Source organism: Triticum aestivum, chromosome 7D, assembly GCF_018294505.1.
Source record: "Triticum aestivum cultivar Chinese Spring chromosome 7D, IWGSC CS RefSeq v2.1, whole genome shotgun sequence".
Classification (NCBI taxonomy): Eukaryota; Viridiplantae; Streptophyta; class Magnoliopsida; order Poales; family Poaceae; genus Triticum; species Triticum aestivum.
Window position 1 is genome coordinate 30,215,858 of NC_057814.1, and position 25,427 is coordinate 30,241,284.

The 25,427-nt window shown below is 44.6% G+C and overlaps 1 protein-coding gene and 1 long non-coding RNA gene across 3 annotated transcripts in view; one reads left to right on the top strand and one right to left on the bottom strand.

Moving 5' to 3' along the window:
* LOC123170684 (disease resistance protein PIK5-NP-like) overlaps positions 1 to 12,067 on the bottom strand; it is a 13,497-nt gene extending 1,430 nt beyond the window's left edge. The window contains exons 1-2 of the mRNA XM_044588489.1: positions 11,375 to 12,067; positions 3 to 1,398 (exon numbers count right to left, since the gene is read on the bottom strand). Of these exons, the coding sequence (XP_044444424.1) occupies positions 3 to 1,398; positions 11,375 to 11,967 (1,989 nt within the window). The 5' untranslated portion in view covers positions 11,968 to 12,067. The remainder of the gene's footprint in view (positions 1 to 2; positions 1,399 to 11,374) is intronic.
* On the top strand, positions 3,478 to 10,385 carry LOC123163745 (uncharacterized). 2 transcript variants are annotated; one of them, XR_006481979.1, is made up of 6 exons: positions 3,478 to 3,625; positions 3,726 to 3,855; positions 7,777 to 7,844; positions 8,223 to 8,309; positions 9,129 to 9,258; positions 10,100 to 10,385. It is a non-coding gene; the product is annotated as an uncharacterized lncRNA (long non-coding RNA). The 2 variants fall into 2 exon arrangements; XR_006481978.1 differs by having other exon boundaries at positions 3,478 to 3,855.
* Positions 12,068 to 25,427: the final 13,360 nt, after the last annotated feature.

Here is a 25,427-nt window from a genome sequence, read left to right on the forward strand (position 1 = left end):
CCCAAATTCAGTGTCCTCAAATGCTGGAGGTTCCAAATCTCACTGGGTAACTCGGTGATTTTTGGGTTTCTACTCACGTCAAGGCTCCTCAATTGTGGTAGTCTCGTGATGATCTCCCTGGGTAGCTCTGTGATGCCTGTTGTATTCAAGGAAAGATTCTCCAAATGCTGCAGGTCTCGGATCACCCTAGGCACCTCCTTGAGATACTCGTTCTGCTTCAAGTCCAGGTTCTTCAAATGCTGCAGCTTTCCAATCTCAACGGGTAGGCCTGTGATCCGTGTTCCCCTCACTTCCAAAGTCTCCAGATGCTGCAGCCCCCGTATTTCTGGTGGGATCTCACTTATAAACCTCCCACGAAGGCCAAACAGGTGCCTCACACGGAATAGGCCACACATATCCTTCAGATCGTCATTCTCAAGACCCTCATTGAACTGAAGATCTAACACACGCAGACATTTCAACTGTCCCAAGCGGGCTCTCCTGGCACTTCCAAACACAACAAGGGACCGAATATGGGACCAATCAATTTCTGACATGGGACCATCATCCGTTACAGAGTCTGAGTCTGACATCGGATCCTCATCGATACAGAGCAAACGGATTCGGCAGGCATATGACGCTGGAATATCAGAACTGCATGTAATGAAATTGTCTTCTCGGAGTTTGCATCTAAGGAAATTTCGCATCACGGGGTGCACTCTGTATTTGCCATAGTTCTGACTGTATCTTTTCTTTACAAACGGAATCAATCCCCTGTTAACAAGCTCTTCAAAATAACCTTTTGCTATCTCCTCTTTACAGACAAATCTTTCTGCGGTCCATCTCCTCATCAAATGACCCCTTTTAATCTCCCGACCCTCAGGGTATATACAGCAGTACAAAAGGCAAGTCTTCAGCATATGATGAGGAAGATGGATGTAGCCCAGCTGCAAACTCTCGACCAATGGTTCAAAACCTGGAGTATTCTGGATTCCATTTCGCTTTACTTTTTCCCAAATCCTATCTTGTACATCACTTGCCTTCTTTACATGCAGCCCTTGTTGTTCTTGCTCCTTTGCCAACGCTGAAAACATACAGACTAGTGCTAATGGCATACCACCGCACATGTGCACAACAGGATGGTCACAATCAAAATCTGCGGCAACCATGTCAAACTTTGCTACCATCCCAGCGGCAACATCTTCCTCACCAATTATGTAGGCCCATATTTCACGAACATAATCCCATTCAGTGTCCATTTTATAGATCAAGGCATCAAAATCATCACGCCACTTCTCAGCTATAGCATTAATACGAGTTGTTGTGACAATTCTGCTGCCCAGAGTATTCAGTGGAAGAGATCTTCTGATTGTTTCCCATTCTCCACCATGCCAAATATCATCAATTATGACCATGTACCTATACAAGTCAAATAGATAATCTTATTAGTTTGCTTAATGGGCTAGTTACCTTTACTTAATTCCCATGCTACATAAGGATATAGATTCGTTATTTGTTGACTGAACTGAATGTTTTACATCGGTTCATAATTTATATGCTTCATAATGTTCATATTGTGACCAAGGGCACCGATTTAAAAAAGGCCCTTTTCACAGTATATGTGTGGCATTGGTTGACTTATTAAATTTGACAGGTTTTTTCATATTCCGTATGGCCTGTCCCTGTTTCTCAAGCTTCTTTGACTTGTAGCCAACCATCTTCACAAAGTATTATTCCATCTGTTCACAAATATAAGATGTTTTGGATATTTTAATATGGACTATATACGAACTGAAATGAGCGAACATACACATTAAAATGTGTCTATATACATTCGATTCACAGAAAAGTTAAAACATCTTAAATATGTGAATGGAGGGAGTAGAGCATAATTACTAATGTTGTATTAAATCTTTGAAAAATTATATCTTGCTCAGTTTCACTCTAATGTCTAAACTGAGTGATCCTCGTCCGTTCAAAATTTCAAATTTAATACTATAGTACAACATGAAGTCGTGAATTTTAGTTGATGAATTCTTAACATCAATGTGAACTTAATTCAAGTCACACTATTCATCTCTTTCTCGAGCCCGATGACAGTGGGACCTAAATAAGCTGGCAAATTGAAGTGGAGGCTGGAGGGAGTGGAGGCTGGAGGGAGTGGAGACTCTGGATACCACACAGAACCATGTCAAAGCGAAAGTTGATAATAGTGCCCATGTACCGGCACCGCTTATCTGAAGGGTCCAGTTTTACATTAAGATATACCCAAAGAGATTTCTCTGTTATGTTTCCCCCAAACGAAAATAAATTGAAGTTGAAAGTTAGCACATGTAATGGTCACGTTCAGAAATTATTGTTTGTTTTTCTAGTGGTGACGTGTTGGGGAATCTCATGTGGGCAGTTGCCCACCCATCCACGCACACACCATGCCCACTAGGAGGATGGGGCGGCTGCCAAGGTTCCACCCGTGTTGCCGCTCTGAGGACCATGCTCCGGGTTCTAGATATGGATCACTAAGTTGTGGTTCTACCAGTTGGCTACACACAGATGCCGAGGGTATGACAGCGCCTCTGTTGCTTGGGGAGGTGTGGCAGAGCATGAGTCCATGGAGAGAGGGCGGTTTCGCATTGCTCGCAAAGATGTAGGGAGGCAAAAGCAGAATAGAAGAGATGCTAGGATTGCAAATGGAGAGAAAATAGTGTGGAGAAAATCATTACATTGCATTTAAAATTGTTGTGGTGGGTGCTGCCAAAATCAGCCAACATAATTGACAGCCGAGGAGCACTACAACTGGCACTAGCCAGCTAAGTGTGTTCTGGTGATGACAGCGAGGGATAGAAGCTAGATGTAAGACCATGCCCTGCCCCCTAGGAGGTTCGAGGCGGCAGGCCCTAGAAGGGTGGTTATGCTCTGAACGGCAGGTCCCAATGGGGATATCAGCGCACAAACTAAACTAGCTAGCTGAAAAGGTTGGTTTTGCTCTGAACAGTGGCAAAACCGACCTACTGGAGCATCGGGAGAGGCAGAGAGCAAACCTGTAGGCCCTAGAAGCTGAAGGAAGAAAAGAATAAGAGATGGCAGATTCATCCAGTGAAGGTATGTTCCTTATCCCATCTGGCCATCTCGAGATGAATCTGCTCTAACAGTTGTTCAATCTTTGCTAGATGATTCTGAGCAGATTCTCACAGGAGGCCACCTCAGTTTTCCATCAGTGGTGGCGGCTCAAGATGAAAACCATATAAATCTTGTATTTACTAATTGGAAGCATCATTAGAGCCGCAACGTTAATCCTTGAAAAGCAGGTTTATCGTCCGTTTGATCTCCAAATTAGGTATTGGCAGCCGTTAGATCAAATAGAGTCCTCTCAAGTTGTCCCACGCTTAGTCTACTGTAAAAAAAATAGATGAAAGAGAGTCCACACGTGTTGTCCCACCTTACTCTCCCGTCAAAAAAAAAATTCACAGAATCTTCAAGAGTCCAGACTCTATCTTCTAGCGCCGCAACTCTTCCTCATCCTCCTCGCCTGTCCCATGCGTCCACGCCGCGATCCATCCAAGCCATCCCTCTCCTGGATCCTCCTCCTCTCCAATCTTTTTATATTTGTGCCCTAAGATGCAATCCATGCATGTTGGACCTTGAGAAGGTAAGTTGCAGCCGCTCCTCAACCGAACTTTTCTCCTTCATCGTGTTCCTGATCTGATGTTGCAATCATGACTCACCACCAATCGATGCCTCACCTCAAGCCTATGGTGTCACGTCCCCATGATCTCTCCCATCGGTTCCCATCTGGTCTCTGCTAGGTTGCCATCCCCTGCAAAGTTTTCTGTCCAAGATCTTGACGTTTGTTTCCTCCCAGACTCCTCTCCATAGAAGGTAATTTGTGTACCTCTACGACTATAATTTTTTTTCTCATATTTGGCTACATTGGTCGTTCAGATTTGGCCAGCCTTTATGTTCCAGCTTAGTGGAAAGTTACATATGTAGATACATGCTTGGATGGGGCGTGGAAATAAGGATGCTTATATTTATAAAATTTATCTGCCACTACCTCCTCTATGTTCCAGCTTAGTGGAACCTTCTGTATGAGTATACGATCTGAAGAACCTAATTGTTTGCTTACTCCTACCCGCCTTACCATCTGTGCTTTCTCGTGCGATAGACCAAGCCATCAAGAAGACGTCCATAGGTTATATATAGGGACGTACTTTTAGATTTTATTTAAGATTAAAATACATTCAGATTTAGTAAGAGTTTGTTTTAAAATGTTGTGCATAACTGCTATTGATCATAAGAGAACGCTCAAATGCAAATGTTCGCTCGATGTGTCCGATGCTCGACGCATCATGCACCACCCCCTTCGTGGCAGTCCACCCAGCGTGTAGCCTGCATTGTGGAAGACCTCTCTGGATCGGGCGGCCAGCAATCCGTTGCGCGGGAAGATTCTCTGTACCATGCCGTTTTCCAAATACATGCTACGTACAGCCAAGTACTAACATTTTCCATTTTATAGGCCAGTCATTAGCGACATGTGTTATAGCCTACGGCAGTGAGATAGTGCAGAGTATTTGATGTGTCATGTGGACATTAGCTTCTCCCTGAATGTTAAATAGTAAAAAATTCTGGTCATAATGAAATTTTGCTGTGTTTCCTTATGTATGGAACACTTCACTACAGATAACTGTTCCCTATGTTACATCGTGTAATATTTTCAGAGAAACTTGCTGGCATTCTTTATTAAGGTATTTCATGGCTCCCTTTGGTCAAAACATTCTTCCGGTGTTTCATTACATAATTTATAGAAAACGTACAGAGTGCATATTGTTGGCATACTTATCTTGCCTTCAGAACAAAATTTCTAAGCAAATGAAAATTTTGTGCCTTTTTGTAACTGAGAAGGATCCATCCAGCTTAGAAATACGAGTGCTAAAATATCCTCAGATGTAGCAAATAATGTTTGTTTTCAGTATGACTTCCACCATCACTACCAGAAACCGCACTTTTCCCCGCGGTGTTCCATTTTCCCGTGAGGCCCGAAGAGGCTCACATGAATATGTATTATCCTGACGGGTATAATTAAGACGCGGGGAAAATTAGGCATTTTCCTGTAGGGTCGAACATAACTCACAGGAAAATACGTTCGAGTGAATTCCTTGTTCACGCCCATGTTCGCGCCAGAGCCCATGTTCGCGCCAAACCAGCTGCTTGCCCACGCGAAAATTTCGCTCTCCCTTGTGGCGGCAATGGACGGGAAGGTTCGAGTGAATTCCTATTTCGTGTGTGTGGTGGCCCACAGGGAAAACAAAGGAAGCATACACAAAACGAAACCCTACCTAAAAATTCCCCAATCGTCTCCTCAACCAGCGGCCACCTCCCAGATCGCATCGCGCGTCTCATCGCCGCCGCCGCCGCCGTCTCACCCCACCTCCATGGCTGGTCTCCACCCCACGCCCCCATCTTCACCACCGTCTCCACTGTCGCAACTGCCGTTGCCCCCTCGTCGCCGCCGATCTCCTTTCTCCTATTCCCATCGCCGCCCCCACATCACCTGCACCAGCTCCACCGCCCCACCTTCACCGCTGGTCACCACGTCCGCCATCCCACGACCGCCACCGGTCTCCCTTCCCCTATCCCCCATCGCCGCCCCACCTCACCTACACCGCCTCGCCTCGTCACGGTAACTCTGCTTCTCCCCTGTTTTTTTCCTTTTATTTTCTCTCTTTGCTCTCTCTTTGATCAATCCTCTTTGTTTCCAAGAAGCCTCTTTGTTTCTTGCTTCAAGATGACCAACATCTTCTGTCTACGTGCAGCGCGGCTGCTGCTCTGTTCTCCTCTTGTCGCATGGTCCATTGGCCACTCTGGGGTTGTTGTTCATATGGCAACTGAATCATCCTTTCCTTTTCTCCAGACTAACTGCTCCATTTGTTGTGGTAAGTCTTGACTTTGGTCGTCAAAAGCGAAGAATACATGCTATTTATTTCTTGATTCACTTGCTTATAATTTATTTAAGAATCTAGATCCAGCAGGCTATTTTTTTTTCTTTGCTCATTGGTGAAATGATAGTCAGTTCCATGAGAATGGCCTTTTACTTTCCTTTCCAATATATTGATTTATTCAGTTTTCATGTTGCAAGAAATGTCTTTGTTCTCTATGCTAGCTCAAAGTTTAGGAGGTACCGTTAGGTGTGCTATTAGCAATCTCATTGGTAACTCACTGAAAAACTGGAAAGGTTCATGTTCGTTTAATTTGTATCCTTTCTAGTTGTGCATTCAGGATATGAAGTGCATGCTTTCAGGAAGTGTATTCAGGATATACAACTTCTAGATATTGCCTCCTTTGACAATTTATTTTTTGGTAAGCATTCATTTTAAGAACCAAGTTGCTCATCTTTTGTTTTTCAGATGTAAGTAACGGTTTGCATAATGGTGCCAGCCTGTTTTAGCTGTTGCTTTACACCTTCAGAAATCTTTGTGCGGAAGGAAGGAATCCATATACCGTAGCTATAGTGAAGTGAAAGGCAAAACCTATATCATGCTTGTCTTAATGTTTTGCTTGTTAAACAATTATTAGCTGTTGTCACTTTTCAGTCGATGAATTGCTTGTTGTATTGTTACATAGCCATCCCGTTTGTTGATGTCATTCAAAAACTGAAAAGGTTCTTTTGGAGAGCTCCCTTTTATTCTTGCCGAACTGCACATAAATTTATTTATTTCGATACGCCCAATGGTTGTTGACATGCAGAAATCTCGAGGTTGCGGCATATTATGTTTTGAAAAATGCATCAGACAGAGCCCTCAAATATAAGGACAATAATGCTCAAAAATTTGTTGTGGGTTTTGCAACCTATTTATTTTCTGCTTTTCAATTATGTCTTCTTCCATTTACTTTCACTCATTCTCATCTCTATCGAATATTTAGTGGCAACGAAATCAGATTCTTCGGGGTCATTGTGCTGATGAATTTGATGTCGAGAGTGTACGTTCTATTGGCAAAAGGCCCCAGTTTATTCCTCTCTAATAAGTACAGTATGGTAGTACTGATTTCATGATTTTGCTTTCATGTATTAGTGATAGACCATTAATTTTTGTCATTTGCACTCATTGCAATCTAGGGTAACTATGCTTACTGTTGTTTTGTGTAAAGCATTGTGCATTACAACGATCTTTTAAGTGGTTCGGGCATGTGGATACTGCACAATATGGTTTCATCTGGCAGTCTTAATATCTGCATGGAGCTTCTTTGTTCTGTTTATTAATACTTAGAGGGTCGACCAGGATGTTTAATTTGCCAACACAATGAATATGTGTTTAAAATGATTCTTGACACCAAGAGATGCTCTTAGTATCCTCAGGTTCTCAAGAATACACAACATGAACCCGACGGCATTCATAGGATACTGTCATGAAGATGTGAGAAACATCCTGGACTATGTAGCAAATAAAACATCTGTTTTTTATGAGCCTACCTTAGAGATAGAAGGGTTGACTGCAGCTGTTAAGCAGAGTATGCTGGATCTTTCAGAGCATGATTTAGTTCATGTCTTTTTTCCCGGTCTTTGGCACTTGTGCATTGAATCTCACACATCATGTTAGTTTAGATGAAGCTGAATTTACCATATATCTAAAATTAGGGGATTATGCCATCTCTTAAGTTCTTGCCTTCTTGGTCATCTTCATAGATAAATTGTTATTCCACCGCCTGCAAGTATACTTTTCTTTTCCAGAAATCTTTAGTTCTTGTTCTGCACAAAATCATCTATCCTTGATTGGAATCTTGAGATTGCACATTTTTCATCAGGGCAAAGAGGGCAGGACCTTGTTAGGAATGCCGTCCTAGTGGGCACAAGGTCGGACATGAAGCTATCGGTGAGTATTGCTTAATCGAATCCTTTTTTTTATAAAGCGACAATATGTAGTATAACATCTAATGATTGTGTTGCTGCCATATGCCGTATCTAAGATATACAAAGAAATACTAAATGAACATCCTTTTCTGGTCCTTGAAGTGTTTTGCTCAGTATTGTAATGGTATTTAAATTATCATCAAGTGGACCAGATTATGTTGTGGAGCCACTTTAAAATATAAAATGTATGATTCAAAGGGCTGTAGGATCAATTGTATAGATATGCCAAAAGATGAAGCTTGAAAGAGTTAAGAGGATAACAACTCTGGTGAAAGATGCTGGTCATCACCTCCTTCTCTTTTCAATATTACTCCCGTTAATTGTGTACATGACTTTGCAGGGAACACCGAGTCATCCCCTGTTAGCTTGGAGGATGGTGCTATGGGCGACCACGTTGGCAATGGCAACACTGGAGGCAACAATGATGGTGAGAACATGGTGGTAGCCTAAGGTGACTTAGAAACTTGTGAAATGTAGGTGATGATCCAGATCATGAACCAGTGGACTTAGAAACATGAGTCTTTTGTTATCATTGCATTGCTTTGTGCAATGTGATGGATGAGTATTCTGAGTGGTGGCATGTATACTTACAACTGTCATGTTACTGCTGTTGAGCAAATAACACAACAATAGTTAAAATTTTCAGATGTCAACTACCAGATGTTCAATTATGCATGGATTAATGGATGGATAGGTGCTATGTATATACTGATTTTGGATGCTTGTACGAAGATATGATGTGGATTTTGGTTTAATGGGATCATACATGGACCATTGATATGTGCTAATAAATTTATAATTATAGAAGGATATGCATTTGTCAGTTACATGCTCAACATTGATCCTAAAGAAAGAAAATTACATGCCCAACATAATTCATTTTCCTGCATGCCATTTTTCCTGTAGGCTGGCCGTCATAATAACTCGGACTTTTAAACCTGACGGCGTTGAGATTTTCCTGAGGGTAGCCGACAGGAATAACCGTCAGGAAAATAATTCCTGTCGGCTGACCGTCAGGCATTAAAAGATTTCCCTGTCGTTTTATTCCTGGCGGAATTTTCCTGTCGGGTAACCGTCAGGAAATATTTTCCTGACGGGATTTGGCAATTTCCTGTCGGTTCTTAGCCGTGGGGAAAAGTCTGTTTTCTGGTAGTGCATATATGTCTTATGGTTTCTCTGCAATTCCATATGAGTCCTTACAACATTATTTGCCCTTCACCCATCCTTTACGTGTTTTTATCTGCAGAAAATTGGTGAAAGAAATGCTTGCCATCATTTAATATACCATGGAGTATAATTTCCACGTGCCATACTCAAGACTTCTCTGTCATATATGAGGTTATTACCAAAAAAATTATTACTGCAGTTCACAACAGGTATATTACAACTTTGATGATGCTCCACATAAGGATATCAGATATCTGCATATATCTTCATCTCAATACAGTTTTTGTTTGGTGTGCCGTAGATGCCAAGTTCATGTTCTGTGGTGTTATACAGATGTACTATGTTGGTAACCACAGAGTGAACAGATATGAGTCCCGTTAGAGATCACAGTGGCCTTGGCAGAAAATATCAGATGGTTCCTGAGATGTCAGATAAATTGTTGCCTGACAAAACCCACTGTTTCAGTCGATACACATATTATCATACATTATAAAATGGCCACTATGTCATCCCGCTGATAATATTGGTGCGAAGCTGATCATACTTCTGTTAAAGTATGTAGGTACACAGAGTTTGTTGAATCCATCACCATATTTTCCCTCTTCTACTACTTTTCCAGCAAGCATGATATATAAGACCAACTAGCCACAAGCTTAGCGTGATTCATATATATACACTGTTTTTTACACGATCCATTGATATCAAGCATAGTAGAAAGCCTTATTAGATGCTACTTTCGTGTATCTAGGCATCCTCTCTCTTATTTCAAACTAATGATTCACGCCTCTATAGATTATGGTCCTAACCTTTTTGAGAAAACAATTGGTAGCCAAGCATGATGGTTTAAGTGTCATAGATGATCCATTCTCTGCCACTTTACTAGCAGACTTTAATAGAAGGACTACAATTTATGTTGATCTATAAATGATTTATTCCTTATTAAAAAATAATGTGATTTTCCTTCTGTTTTTCAGTTCTCAATTTTTTTTGTCTGTAAGCAATCCAAATTAAAGTTATGTTCAGCAATAGATAATTGGTTCTATTTTTCAGATCTCATACGACTTTGTCTGCTGCAAGCTCCATTTGCTGCCGATGGCAAAACTGGTAACAAAAATAGATTTACTTGGCGGCTTTTTTATGATTGTAGATCACTTTGTCTGCTGCAAAGAAAAACTCAATTTGCTGCTGAGGACAAACTGACAACATATTTATTTACTTGGTCCGAAGAAATCGATCATTGCAGCAGGTTACATGTACGTGGTGATCAGCTTTTGTCTTATCTGGCCTGAATAGATATTATTGTAAAAAACTAACTGATATAAAACAATGGACAGGAAGCTAGCACGTCGATTGTCAATCATATTTTCTTATTACTGTGTCGAATGATACATCCAGTTGGGAAATGTGTTGTACTTTAAATTCTTATAACATAGATTAGACTACGTGGTGTAATCCTTTTCATGTGATCAAGGGTTTCATCTTATACATGTCACCAAATACTACAAAGTTCAATGGTTCTTGAAATTTTGTGCGCTTAAATTCGAACCTGGTCCTTGGCATAAAAATCAGTGAAAACATATCAGGCAAAAAACTCCTATACCATCTATACCAGGCAAAATAGTTTCCCAACTCAATTAACTTGGACAAGGAAGTTAAGTTAAAAAAAGGAACTTACACTTGCCCATATCAAATTTGTGTTAATTAGTTAAGTTGGTTTGTATATGGTTCACTCCAGAATGTATCACTTCAAGGTAACGCTGGCCGGGCAGAGCACATGTGCATATACTGTCACAATTTTCATTCCTTTAAGCTATAAAGCAAAAACACGTGGACATGAATTTTACTTCTTTTGTTGTTGTTCGAATATCAATGAGAAAACAATTACATCTTTTTGAAAAGGTAACTATAAATTATATTCTCACTTGGCAATAAAGTCATAAAACATTTAAAATAAAAATGTTATTGAATATCAAACTAGCCCGTGCATCCGCACGGGTTGCTGACTAGTTTAATTATAATTTCATTAAATTTTACTAATTGGCCAGGCAGCAGTGGAGATATTACCATGTTTACAATTTTAGTTAAGTAAAAATTTTAACTTCAACATTATAGAACACACACCATAAATAGTCTTATATTTACCTTTTTTTAGTGCTAAAATTGTTCAGCAATATGAGGAAACATGAGGTTTAGTTAGATTTTGGAGGAGCAACAGCAAAACACTTGCATATATCTTTCAGTGTTGTTATTTAGCACAAAAATGAAAATGCACACAACACGTGCACGTAAAAGCAACTTCAACTTCAAGCTATAAACTTTGCTCATCTTTTCTCCTTGAGGAACTCTGATATGGTGTTGATGAGGCACTTCTCTGTACGGGCGCGAGAGGGCAGTACAGCTCCCACTTGTTGGAGAATACTTGTGAGAACATCCTTGATGTTACCTCCTGGATTGACTGACACAAAAGCCCAGGCCTGGAACTTGTTTTCAATCGCCTCGTACACAAGGCGGGCAAGGGTTGTTTTCCCCATGCCGGCCATTCCAACAATGGATGCCATTTTGATATGTGTGCTCTCCTCTCCTCCTACCAGGTGTTTGATGAGCCTATCCCTTGGCACGTCCATACCAACAAGTTGTGACTTATCGGCGAGGACAAAGGGAGCCCGGGGCTTCGGCTTGCTGGTGCCTGAGACGGAATTTTTCCTTGAAAATAAACTGCACGTAGCTTTGGTCTTCCACTTGTTGTGGAACTGCTCAGACACATCAATGGCTCTTTTCTTCAGATCTTGGAAAGGGCTTGTCTGGGTGTTGGCCTCTATGGAGCGGGAGCACCCATTAGCCTTCTTCCAACTCTCCATGCTGTGGATGAAGTCGTCGATGGCATCGTCCATATCATCAGCGAGATACAACACTTCCATCTTCAACTCCTTGGTTGCCACATCAAGATCCTCGCTCTCCCATATTGCCCATAGGATCTGATGAAGTTGATGTCGCGTCGAGTCTGGCGCCGAAGCTTGTACTCACTGCCAAGCAGAGCAGCCAGCTTCTCTACGACGGGCCCCAAGACCCCCGTGGCTGCCGTCACGGGCGCCTCCTCCATGTCTTCTCGCTTCCGGCCGGCCTGGCGCCGGGATGAAGGCACTGTCTGGCAAAGAACAGACCCACTGCGGCAGTCTCCCCGCCACCGGCCAGTCTTTCGGGCAGCTGATGTTGTGAGCTGTGTCGAGGTGTGGGTGGGTGGAGCTCGGGTGTGGACTTCGAAATGATAACTTGGGATGATAATCATAAACAGACCGGCCAGGTTATTGAGATTAACTTATCTCCGTTTCTTGCCATCTAACCCATCAAATATGCTCCTCTCTACAATGATGTGGCGGAGTCCTGTCCGTTGGGTTGCTCGACTCCTTGTGGTTAGCAAAAATAATAATACTGCATGCGGGATGGACGCATATGCGCCCCACATGTAAAGTGTTCGTTAGGTACAGCCAATATAAAAGACAGGCAAAGCTCTCAATTATTGGCTCATTATGCGGAGATGTTACACCAGAAAGAAGGCAAAGGACACGAGGGTTTATTCGCGTCCAGAGCGTCGAACCGTGGACGTAGGCCATTAGCCATATATTACAGCTTGTCTGGAACTAATTGTTTTGGTGATAGGATTAGTTGCCAATGATGGCCAACTCCATACCCAATCACCCTACCTTAAGATAACAGGGGAATCTGCGCGCCCATAGCCGTCCAGGCGTCCAGCTCGCATAAAGTCACGGATCTGGTATTAATTGCCAAGTTGTGCCACAAATTTGTAGAGATCTGTCGTTAGCTGTGGGCATATTAGGAGATGGGCGGCTGCAAAGTCCATGCATGATATGTTAGTTCGGGTTGTTGGCTGTTGAGCTGTACGCAGTGATTAAGGATTACAATTTGTCCTTGGATTATCAAATATATAGTTCACGAGGAACAATGGTTAAGCAATTGGAAATTTTGAATACACAAGTGCTACAAATATACCCTGCAACAAATAAAAGTGCTACATAATCACTACTAGAATAAACAAATTTTCATACTGCCAACTTTTTTGCCGAGTTCCTTTTGTCGAGAAGTTAGAAAATGAAGAGAATGCCGAGTAAAATGTATAAAAAACGTGAAAGAACAGTTCTCTCACACAAGAACAAAACAATCGGAGAAGAAAAAAACACCCTTCTCGCCCGAGCCGCTCCCATGGGCAGCAGGGCATGGTGGCGGGGTCACTTTCAGTGGCACTCGGAGGCCGGCATGCTTCCGGAGTTCCGGTGCTCTGCATCGCGTCCGGACGCTGTTCGAAGTGTGGTGCCGCTCGGGGCATGGGCAACGAATCGCACCACAGCCAGCCACCTCACGAGACGGTGGCGTGGTTCTCTCAGCCTGTGTTTCGTGGGACGGTTTTATTGCCTGCCGCAAGATGGACGGCAATAGCGGTGCTCGGATTTTTTTCGGGTCGACGAACCTTGTTGAAGGTGTTATTGATGTCGTCCTTCACCTGCCTGCCCACTGCTCCGAGAGAAACCCTAGGTCCGCGTTAGCTCGGATCGGACGATGATGTCAATGGTGTCATTTTTTTCTCTTGTGAGCATCGTCGTGCAGCTGCACCGGTTAGGTGGACCAGTGGATGATGGCAGGTTCGAGTTGCGATGGACGCTTCCATGTTTCGCTGGTACACTGGTTTCGGTGGCTGAGGCATCGAGGCGAAGCGTGGCGATCAGTGGCGGCGATCATTCGTTGAGACGCCGCGTTACAAAGATGGTGCATGGCAATTGCCGGTGATAATCACGGCTTTGGCGGGACAGTGATACACACTGGCGATAGAAGAGTGGGATTGCCGGATTGTCTCCAACCTGGGATTTCAGTTGCGATGTCTTCTCTTGCCCTGTCATCAATGGCTCCATAATTGGCTATTTCCTTGGCGTGTGCATGATTTACAACTAGCGTGGATGTCATGTCTGGACCATGTACGCTTACATCATTCAGTGGCTGCAACTATTCGACCAGGATAATGTTACCCTTTTTTGTTCTTTCATCCGCCAAGGCATAGCGTTGGTCCTTATGACTTTGCTATTACCGAAAAAGGCTTTCGCCCCGCTTTATATATAAAGCTACAAACAACCACAATCTGATACAAACACACGCCACCTCAACTCACGCACACACCCAAGGCTGGATACATAGGCGCTAGGCGCAGCAACACCACACCCCACCACTACGAGAGCTACAGGGATCCTCAACCGTGAACATGCCACCGTGAAGACATGAAGCTCCAGATGATGAACCGTGAGCTCCAAGGCGGCGCCTTCAGGAAGGTTACGACACCAGAGTGCCGCCACCGCCCGAACCGAGGGGTCAGTGTTTCCCCTGGAGCAACACGACGGGCAATGAGGACCGCGACGGCGCCTTCAAGAAGGGGACAAACTCGCCGCCGCCAGACTGCCCAAAGACAGAGCAGGTTTTCACCCCGGTCCACGCTCACTGCCCCTGGCATAGGTACGGAAGCCGCACCATGACCACCGATCGTCATCCCCCGGCCACCACGCCGCCCACACGACCATGGCCACCGGGAAGCACCTGAGCCATGGCCTCCGCCCACGAGCACCGGGCTTCCACCACTAGAGTCGCCGCCCTGGCATCCAAGCCCACCCCACCTCCTTCCACACGGACCACCAGACGCTATTGTCCGAAAGGCGGGCCCTTTGGGCGAGAATGGGACCCAGCCGGCCGAAACAGGACAGGGGAAAGCCACCGGTACCTACCGGGCACGCCGCAGCCACCTCACCGTTTCTCGAACCGGGGCCAGGCCGCTGTCGCCACCCCTGGCAACAGCAAAAACCCGGAGGCACCCCTGCCAACCCCCGGAGCGCCCCTACCACCATGGCCAGCCAAAGACGAGGACCATCGAGCTACCATGCTCCACCCTCCGGCCGCACTTCCAACCGCAGCTCCAAGCACCCCAAGCATCAGGAGAGGGGGGCCGAACCACCGCTACTGCGCCACCACCCCAACCAGCCGACATGGCCCCGGTCGAGGCGGCCGCCCGCAGCCCAAACCTTCCGAGGCCCGCATCGCTGAGAAGCCAGATCTGGCCGAGCTGCATCCAAAGTCGCAGCAGCCGTCCCCGACCACCAGCACGCGCCACCATCTCCCACCTCCAGCAGGCAGGAAGGACCCGACAGAGGTGGCCGCCCGCCCAAGCGCCGCCCGCGGCCCTCGCCGCCACAGGGCCAGTTCCGGCTGAGGCACCGCATCCAGACCCCGGGCACAGCCCGCCTCGTCGCAGCCCACCACGCCCGTCGAATAGTCCCGCGCCACACGCAGAGCCACCGCCGCGCCGCCGCGTCCCGCGCTCCGCAGCTCCCTGATCCGACCGCGTCGGCCGGCGCCAGCCCCAGCCGCACAAGGGGGTGAGAGTCCCAGCCGCCGCCAGCGCCGGCCGGGCTTCGCCTGGGCGCGCCCTCTGGCGGCGGTGGGAGGGGGAAGAGGGGAGGGGAGGTGGAGAGGTGCCGGCGGCTAGGGTTCCTCCCCTGCCGCCCGCGGGGGCGCGAGAGGAGGGGGAGGGATGTTTCTCCCTTACCGAGGATCCTCGCTCGGGAGTGCCTGTTGTCACGACTTTGCTATTTGCTGGTGTGATTTCTTTATGTCTGCGTTGGTGTTGGTTGTGTGTATGCTAACTATGCAGAGGTCGGGTGTATGCTCATGATGTTTTGTCTCGTCTTATACTTCATTATGAGTTTCGAAATCCACATGTCTTTGATATTTTTTTTCCAAATTGCTTATTTAGAGGTCCGAGCCGGTGGTTGACGGATTAATTCACCGCGGCACACATCAGAGAAATAAAGGGCATTGCAGTCAAAGTACATGAATTCAAAATGTGATTCTAACAAGTGACGTGTGGAGTTCATTCAGGCGACAGAAGTACAACTGAAAAGCAGAGCATTTCAAACAGCCCAAGGACTCTGACGGTGTACAGAAGCAGCCAACGAACATAACTGATTTTTTTTCGATAAAGGGTATTTCATTGAATAGATATATCAAGGTGATACAATCGCATCGAAAAAAAGCCTGACCTCTGCATAGCTAGATGCACACGGCTGAAAAAGTCCAGAGTACCCTAAAAGCAAAAAATAATTTGATACAATGCCAATCAAAAAAACATGTCCAACCTAAGGAGTGGCAGATCCTATCTGTAGGTCACACCGCCATCCATGGGGTAGAAAACCTCCCTGGCCGTATGCTTCAGCCGTGTAGATGCCATCATAAAAAGGTCCCCGTCCTCCGGCCTCTGCAGGATAGACCAAGTACGGAGCCATCGTGTACACACATGAATAACCTGCATAGGAGATGAGATACATTTGTTATTAAAAATCGCATCATTCCTGATAAGCCACAGTGCCCAGCATAAGGCCGCCACTCCCACAAGAATATGTGCAGAAAGTTGTTTATCAATACCCCGCAATCAGTTGCCGAACATGTTTCGTACACTACGTGGTGGGTATAGATTCGAAGCTACTTGAACTATGGCCCAAACTGCCCGAGCGAACTTGCACTCAAAAAATAAGTGTTTAATAGACTCGTCATGTTGGTAAAAGATACATGTCTTGGAACCATGCCAGTTTGGTCGAGCCAGATTATCTCTAGTTAGGATGAGTCCTCTGTTAAGAAACCAGAGAAAAATCTTCACTCTTAGAGGGATATTGAGCTTCCACAATTTCCTGTTATCAACTGGAACATCACAATGAACCATTGCATCATACATGGATTTGACTGAAAATTTTCCATTCTGATGCAAGTTCCATCGAAAAATGTCCGGCTCACCTAACAGTTGAATGTCCTCCAGGCGAGTGAGTAATTCATTCCATGCTGCCAGGCGAGGGCCAAAAAGGTCCCTACGGAAAGAAATATCAGGGTTTTCTTGTCCTAAAACTTGTTTGATTGTGACGAATTTATGTCTAACAATTTCTACGGAAAGAACTGAATGTCAGGCTAACAGTTCCGTATACATTTAGGGGTCACTGGTTTCGCAGAAGAAAAAATTGGAATTTCTGAAAGTGTCTTGCCGTGTGTTATTGGAATGAAACAAAGTGGCACGCTAACCAATTGATCAATCATCACAAATGGAATCGACCAACTTAACAGTTTCCTCTTTAGCCGGTGTCGCGTCCGATGGAACTTCCTTCCAGACGACATGTGAGTCCCTGCCAAGCGGCTTCTGATGACAGCGTCGTCAACATACACTTCTGCATTACGACCCAACTGAGACCTGAGGATGAGGCTGATTAGGCGCTTAAATGTGGTGCCGGCATTTATCAAACCGAAGGGCATCCGCTTGTAGCAGAAGGAAGGGGCGATAAAAACTATATCCGTACCTTTGTTTCCAGATCTTTCCACACCTTCTCCAGCACCACAACGAACGTCTTCAAGTTAAGTCTTCCTCAACGCACCTTGGCACGCTTCTTGAGAGCAACTACCTTCTCAAGTATACCCTCTGCAGCAAATGCTTTGATCCAAATCCATCGGGCATGAACTTCTCCAAATTATGGAAAGCCAGGGAAAGAATCCTGACGGACAATGCCCTGCAGGCCATGGTAAGTAATGCACCCTTTGTGATCAGGAATTGGAGAATGCCACTCTCTTAGTTCTGTCATGTACTCACGTCCATACTCCTTACCCCCCTGGGCATGTGGATGCGGCTTGCAGACTGAACATGTCCATACTGCTCATTTACGGGACCAAGGACCTTGCGGTAAATACTCAATATTTTCATTCACTTTCCGTCTGTTTTGTTCTTGCTAGATTCTTTCTGGTAACTTGTAAAAAATTCCTTCCAGTTAGTTGAGTTAGCAGAACACCTACCGTCTATCCCTAAAATATTGAGTATTTACCGCCAACATATTCATGTGATCGGCATGTGAACAGCGGAAAATAATCTTCAGGTGACCAACAGAGAAACACTAATTGCTACTCCTCATGACCTACACACCATTCAGGAGATGCATCACACTACTTATCGTGCTGCTAATCTAACCGAAGTTTCGAGCATTGCCCACACTCTCTTTATATATCTCTAAACCATATGCACCTTTTATTATGGGTTCCTTTTCGTTTGTGGTCAAGAAAGAGTGTACACTATTAGGAAAACCGTTACCAGTAGCGCTGGTTTTTTGGCTATTAGTAGCGCGGGCAGGCGCGCTACTGCTACAGCGCTACAGCTATTTTTTAGCAATAGCGCTTGTTTGAACCAGCGCTACTGCTATCTATATCTAGCAGTAGGGCGCCTCTGTTCATCGCTACTGCTAATACTAGTAGCGTGCCCCTACAACCAACGCTACTGGTAAGTAGTGCTGCTACTACTCCAATACCCCACGCTACTGCTAGTATTTTTTTATGTTGTTGTATTCGTATTTTTACAGGTTTTATACAATTACACATACACATACACTGGAACTATATGAAAAAGGAATGTCTCATCATCATCATTGAAGTGGTACAACATAGTCTCATCATATCAACATAGTCTCAACACAAATGATGTCGATCTCATCATCATCTCGAAATAGCGATACAAGTTAATGATCACATGTCTCTTACATTGTCACCGTAGACACATGTTTCATCATCTACCTAAACTATGACATACGAGATAAGAGCGATCACGATGATCAAAAGCGGTATTATGTAGTAGTTTTTGCAGCGGCGCTGGTTCTGAATCCCCTATTGTGCTATCTCAAGTAACTAGCTTCGGCTTCCGCTCTGCTATCAAACCCTTTCTGGCTTCCGCCGGAGAAGCCAGAAACTTGGGCCTGACACTCTGGCCACTCATCATACACACATGGAACATGCCTTACATACATGGCATACCACTTCCTCGTTACAGCCTGGAAAAGGAACTGCTCTCTTCCGTGAAGCAAAGGAGAGCACCGTAATATTACCTACTGCATGCTAGTAATTTAAATCGTGCATGTGTGCAACCTATATAGTGCATAAAAGTGGCAGTAAAGAAATCAAATTATCTCGCCGTAATTTTACGAAGTGAGTAGCTGATGATGTGTTCCAATTTTATTTGTATGGCTGGCCATTTTATGGAGTATAATTTTATGTAACTTTTTTTATGTGACCAAGGAGGGGATTGGCATCATGTAGTTGTGGTCATGTATTTTCCAATCTTTGGACAATGAAGCTTTTCCAAATATCTTTGTGCGGTCTGCCTCTTCAAACATATTTCTTGACGCCTGTCCACTCCCCAATTGTTGCAATGGCCAGCAATAACTCATTGTCGCATCATCCAGCTATGTACATCTCCACGTTAGTGCCGTCATCAGTTCCCAACGCAAGATGCATATATTTATGTTCTTTCTCAACTCTAGTATCTAACATATCTAGCTGAATTCCTATATAGATATAGCCATGGTGATGTAAACAGTGTACATAGAGCAGGGAGGAGAAAAGGGAACATCAACAGCGATTGTTCACACAGGTTTGGTGACAACCAGAAAATTCAAATAATTTTGGCACAAAATTATAGTAAACAGTATTTACATTCACCATTTCAGCAGAATAAGATATGAATAGCCATAGCTTCAACATTTGTGAAAACACATGATCGTGCTCATGTGGAATGAAAAGACATAAAAAATGCAGTGCAGCAAGTAGAATGGCTGCCAGAATGTCTTTTGCCTAGATTGTGAAGGAAATTGCCAGCTTAACCACACCAAGATTTCGTAGGAAGATTTTTGCACACTTGTCTTTTCGCTGGTGAAAGAACAGAAGATATCATAATCACTATAAAAAGACACTACTGTTTCTTTTCACACTACTGTTTCGGCTTCTAGCACAAAGCATTTTCCAAATCGAGAGACATGGCAACCAGAGAGAGCATTTTACAAAGAAAACCATGTACAGACATATCTCTTATCATGCAAACCAAGCAATACCCAACCATTTTGGTGGTGTGACCAGAAGGATAATACATAGTCCAGCAAAAGCATGCGAGAAAAAGCACACAATAGGTAGATCCTTGCTAGCTGTCCTTAACATGGCGGCAGATAAACACGAGAAAAGGACTCATTTGTACAAATCAGTGGGAAGATATCTAAAAAAATTCCTGCAAATCAGTTTAAGTGTCAAACTCTCACTAGAACAAAGTCATTCTTCTACTATCGTATAATGGACTATGTATACGTGCGATTGGGACACAAAACAAGAGTATGGCACTTGAACTGATTTGCAAGGATATTTCCTGGACCATGCTTTATATATTTGATATAGAATGAATTGAACAAGTAACTCCTAAATATGGTTTGCAGTGGAGGCTACTAGACATAATATCATGAAGGAAAGTATAAGCCCCAATAATTGAGCTTGTAGGCACAATTTGCGATACCGGTTCAAATATAGTAAGTTGACTAAATTAATTTCACTTGAAGGCATGGTAAGTTGCTACATGCACAGCTAATTTTATTATGAAAAATTACTCTGTTGACTTAAAACAAGGAGGGTAAACAAATGTTATTGTCTAGTAGCTACTCCCTCCGTTCCAAAATAGATGACCCAACTTTGTACTAAAGTTAGTATAAAGTTGAGTCATCTATTTTGGAACGGAGGGAGCAGTATTTAAGGAGATCCAAGCTTAGTTTGGGGAACTAAAGGCGAAGCAGTGCAATTGACCTTGTATGGAAAACAAAAATCACTTCATGCAAGACTAGATATATATGATACCTATCTGGTTATGACTTTATTGATGTTGCCGCTGCTCCCAACCTCAAGGCGATTTGATGGCCTTTTTCCTCGATTCTTCATAAAAATACTAGTGTACAAGTAGTTGACACTTCTTATATGATTAAGACTATTTCAGAGCAGCAATAATACTGAACTTTGATATCCAAACGACAAAGATATCTGAAGGTTTTTCAAACAAAATCTAATGTTTCCCCTAAATCTAACTACATTTACACATTTTGTAGAAAAAGGAGGGGGAAATATTGAAGTTACTACACGACAATAATCTTAGCATGCAGTGGCATGGTGCCTAAACAACAATATTTTTTACAAGAAACTCTTGTTAATTTTACAATCATCTAACATAACAAAACAAGAGAATCAGGAAAAGGGGAGCCTGTGAGAGATGGAGATCTGAAAAACCTAGATTTTTGGACGAGGAAAAGGAAGAGAAATAGGAGGAGGATCAAGGAATACTTACAGGAGAGAACCAAGCATTCGTTGATGCATGTGTCACTGGCGATCGTGTATGGAGAGGGGAAGCCGGCCACACATAATCTTGGCTCGAAACGAGTATTTAGCTTGTAGGACAACTATGCCCTAAACAAGTAAATATGGGGCTGAAATGAACATAAAAAATACAATGCTTAACCTCTGCATATGGGCAATCTATTTAAATTCAGATAACTGAATTTCTTACTAAATGTGACCAAACTAGAGCATGGAGCAGATACTTCCCATGGGAATAAATCAATACATGCTCATGGCATGGAAATCAGATCAGTCCAAGATTAAATTCAGCTAACAACAGTACAACTAAGCTCTGAGAGAAATGCATCATCAAACCAACAAAAATAAAGGAAGAAATTGAATTTGGATAGAGAGCCAAGCACAAATCTAAATTTAAGCCAACATATATATGTCTAGCCTATGAGAAACATTACATGGCATTTGAAAAATGGAAACATCAAGGTTTGCAACCATCAAATCAACAAATTTTGTTTGAGGATTCTCCAATTATGTCATAAATTAAATGATTAATCTGAGATTTCGAAAATACGTTTGAAATTCAGAATGAGAGACATGCGACTATGGTACAGTAGCTGATTCCTAATTGGGAATAAACATATACAAAGGCCAAAGCCAAACCATAATACAAACCTACTAATGGGAGCTTCCTGCACAATACTCGTCCTGCATAACATGCCAATTAATGTAAACATCAGTAGTGACTAATCAGAAGAATACAGACAGACTCATGCACACACATACAGAGGGAGAGAAGGTAAGAGGAAAAGAGAGAAACCTATCCAGAGGGTAGCGGCTAGGACAAGAAGGCCATGGATCCTCATCTAGCTGGTTGAAGAAGTAGGGGCATCTTACGCGGGATCTGCTTTCAAAGGTCGTAGGAAGGGGGCCGCGACCGTCGCTACATACAGAGACTCCCTGTTATTATGCGCAACAAAAAGGAAGTGGGATGGATTCCGGCGCCGATGGGATGACGACAGGATATGGCAGGGCTCGGGGGCGGGGAATAGCAAGGCAGGCCGGGCCTTCGCCAGTGCGACGAAGGGAGCGGAAGGTGGAGGCGAGTCGAGGCACTGCCGCCGGCCGACGAGGCTGCCACCAGTCGAGAAGCCTCTGTTCGCCTTGACGTTGCACCAGCCAACACGGACACTCCCAGCGCCGCGCCGACCGGAATCCGCCGTCGGCTCGCCGCAGAAATCTAGTCGCTCACCTCCAAACCGCTCGCTGCTTCCGTTCCCAATAGCTTCAGAAATTGCGGGGAGTGGGGTCTGCTCCCATCGTAAAAACAAAGTTCGTAGGGAATAAATTACCTCAGCTGGGGAGCGGTGCGAGCGGGTGCGACAGAGCCGAGTCGCTTGCCGGCTGGGTGGGTCGTTCGACCGGGGTGAGGAATTATTTATTCTTCACCCAGGGTCTTAAATAGAGTATATATATACATATATATGCATCTCTGACAGGTGCCGCGCTCTAGTTAATTACTTTTGGTATGATGAAAATTTGTTAACTATGTTTACTATATATGTTGCTTCTATTTCATAATTGTTTCGTTGAATTCGCTTCTAGTTAATTACTTTTGAAGCGAATTCAACGAAACAGTTATGAAATAGAAGCAACATATATAGTAAACATAGTTAACAAATTTTCATCGTACCAAAAGTAATTAACTAGAGCGCGGCACCATACATCTAATAGTTTTGTCGTATTGAGAGATTCCAAGTTTCGTCGTACAGAAAGTAACAAGTAACTAAACATACACATTGTTTTTAAGCAGTGCACTCTTCCCATCTGTCCATATCCGGAAGGGTGCACCCAAGCTTAGTGAAAGGCGTCATGTCCTGACGCTGTAGGGCAATGCGGGTTCGGACGTCAGCTCGCGATTTTGGGCCGCCATAGAACATCCTATTCTCTTGGAGGACATCTTTCATGATGATGGATGCAATTTCCTGCTGGATCCGGTAGAAATCATTTCGAAGTCGATTATCCGGCACGGCTCCAAAGGCTTCGGCCCATCTCTGGATATGGGTATCCGATGAAGATTTCATGCAAAGTGATTGCACATCCCTTCTGTACTCCGTCATTAGATGGATGATGTAGAATCCATCATTCTCACTTCTTGCCGGTTGCTGGATGCAACAGAAGTCAGTCTTGTGGCCGAAACAAAGCCTGGCCTTATTTGTTTTTTTGCATTGGATGTAGCCACCCCGCATGCTGAAGCCCATCATAGCTCTGTCCAGAACATACATTATGTGTGTGTAATCTTTCTTCTGTATGTTCTTCGACGGGTCCAAATATAGAGCGCGGGAGTAACGCGGGTAAAGAACAATGAGAACGGCACGGCACCCCCGGCTGCGCAAAATACACGATCAAGTTAGCCTCCATGCATGCAAAGTAACTATTGAAATGCACGTATGTGTTATAGTGCTATCCGCGGATGACTTACCTGGGATGATAAGGTAGGAGAATCGTTTCTTCGTCCTTATTGCTGATCAATAATTCTTTGATGTACTAACTCGCATATTGACGGTTGGCGTCGTTGATTGACAAGAAGCCCTCATGCATGTAGTATGGGTCCGCGACCGCAAGACCGGTGACTTGCTCTCTCCCGACGATGTAGTTCATGTGCAGTGCATACGGGCGGACGAACGTAAAATCGAGTGTCCTCATTTGAAACATCTGGAAGATGTAATCAAACCTCAGGAAGAAGCGGTCCGCGGGGCATGTGTGGACATACATCTTGCAACTGCTCGGCACATGAACCGTATAAAGTGGGTATCCTGGATCATCCGAGGCGAGGAGGCTTCTCTCTGTCGAAAGCACATGGTCATGGAGTCTCCTGAGATCCCCTGCTATGGCAGCTAGTGCATTCGCCGGTACCATTGGCTCTCCCGCGACATGGATTAATGGCGCATGTTTCATCGGTACACGGTCAACCTTGGTCGAAGGCGGCTGGCTGCTAGAACCAACATTACCAGCTTTATTAGATTTTCTCGCCGCCGGTCTCTTCCTCTGCTTCTTCTTGGTGGGCTCAGGTGCTGGTGGGTCTGTCAGACCCTCCCTGAGCACCACCCCTAGTGTTGTCGGGCTCAGCATTGGACGACTCTGGCTAACTAGTTGAGCTTGGGTGGAGCCGGCATCTAGAGGCGAGTCCTGCGAGGATTGCATGAACAAAGACTTCTTGCACTCCCGAGGACGTTCCGGCTCTGGTACATGCATCTCATATTCATATGGTTGACTCATTGTTACTTCGTTGTCAAAGGCAGTATTGAAATACTGGTTAGGGTAATCGGCCACCTCCATGTCATGATCCATATCCTCTTCCATGGGGCAGATGGCATCATCTGCCGGAACGGTTGGCCCTCCTTCCTCATGTCTCTCGATCTCAGCAAGCAGCACAAACGATGGTTGCACAAACCCTCGTAGCCCGCTTTCACACTCGCCATGGAGACCCTTAAGGCGTTATCAGGCATCTGCCGGCGGTGAAACAATCGATCCTTAGGATTGACTATAGTACCCTTCCCCACATCCACCAACCCGCCCTTCATGTGGTAAAGGAGGGTGCACGGAGTGGAGTCGGCCTACAAAGACATATACGTGGCGTCAGAGATCCAAAAAGAACGGCAACTGAAGATTAATTAATTAATTGAGTTGATGAAGGTGTGACGCGTATTTACCGTGAGGGCGTCGAGCTCAACCAATGTCGACGGACCGACATTCAAGCCAGAGACGGAGCTAGGGCTGCTGTGAGAGCTGGGTGCAGGAGCAGGTGCTGGAGGAGGTGCGGGTGCGGTTGCCATACTAGGTACGGGTATGGGTGTGGTGTTCATTGAGTTGCTCCCGGTGAAGCTGGGCATGGGAAAATCAGTTGGTGGCGCGTTTGGATTTTGTTGCACCCATGTGACCACTGTTGGAATCAAGCTTGTAAAGGCAGCCACCATATCAGATCTACAGGCAGCGATTATCTCAGCTTTGGTCTCAGCTTTTGCTTTGTCCATCGCCCGCGCCACCTTCTCGTCGATAGTCACTTGACTGAACTTCTTTCTCTGTCTTTTGGCCTCGGGGTCCTCGTTATAATAGTACTTCCACGTGGCGCCATCCCCAGCGCCGTGCACAC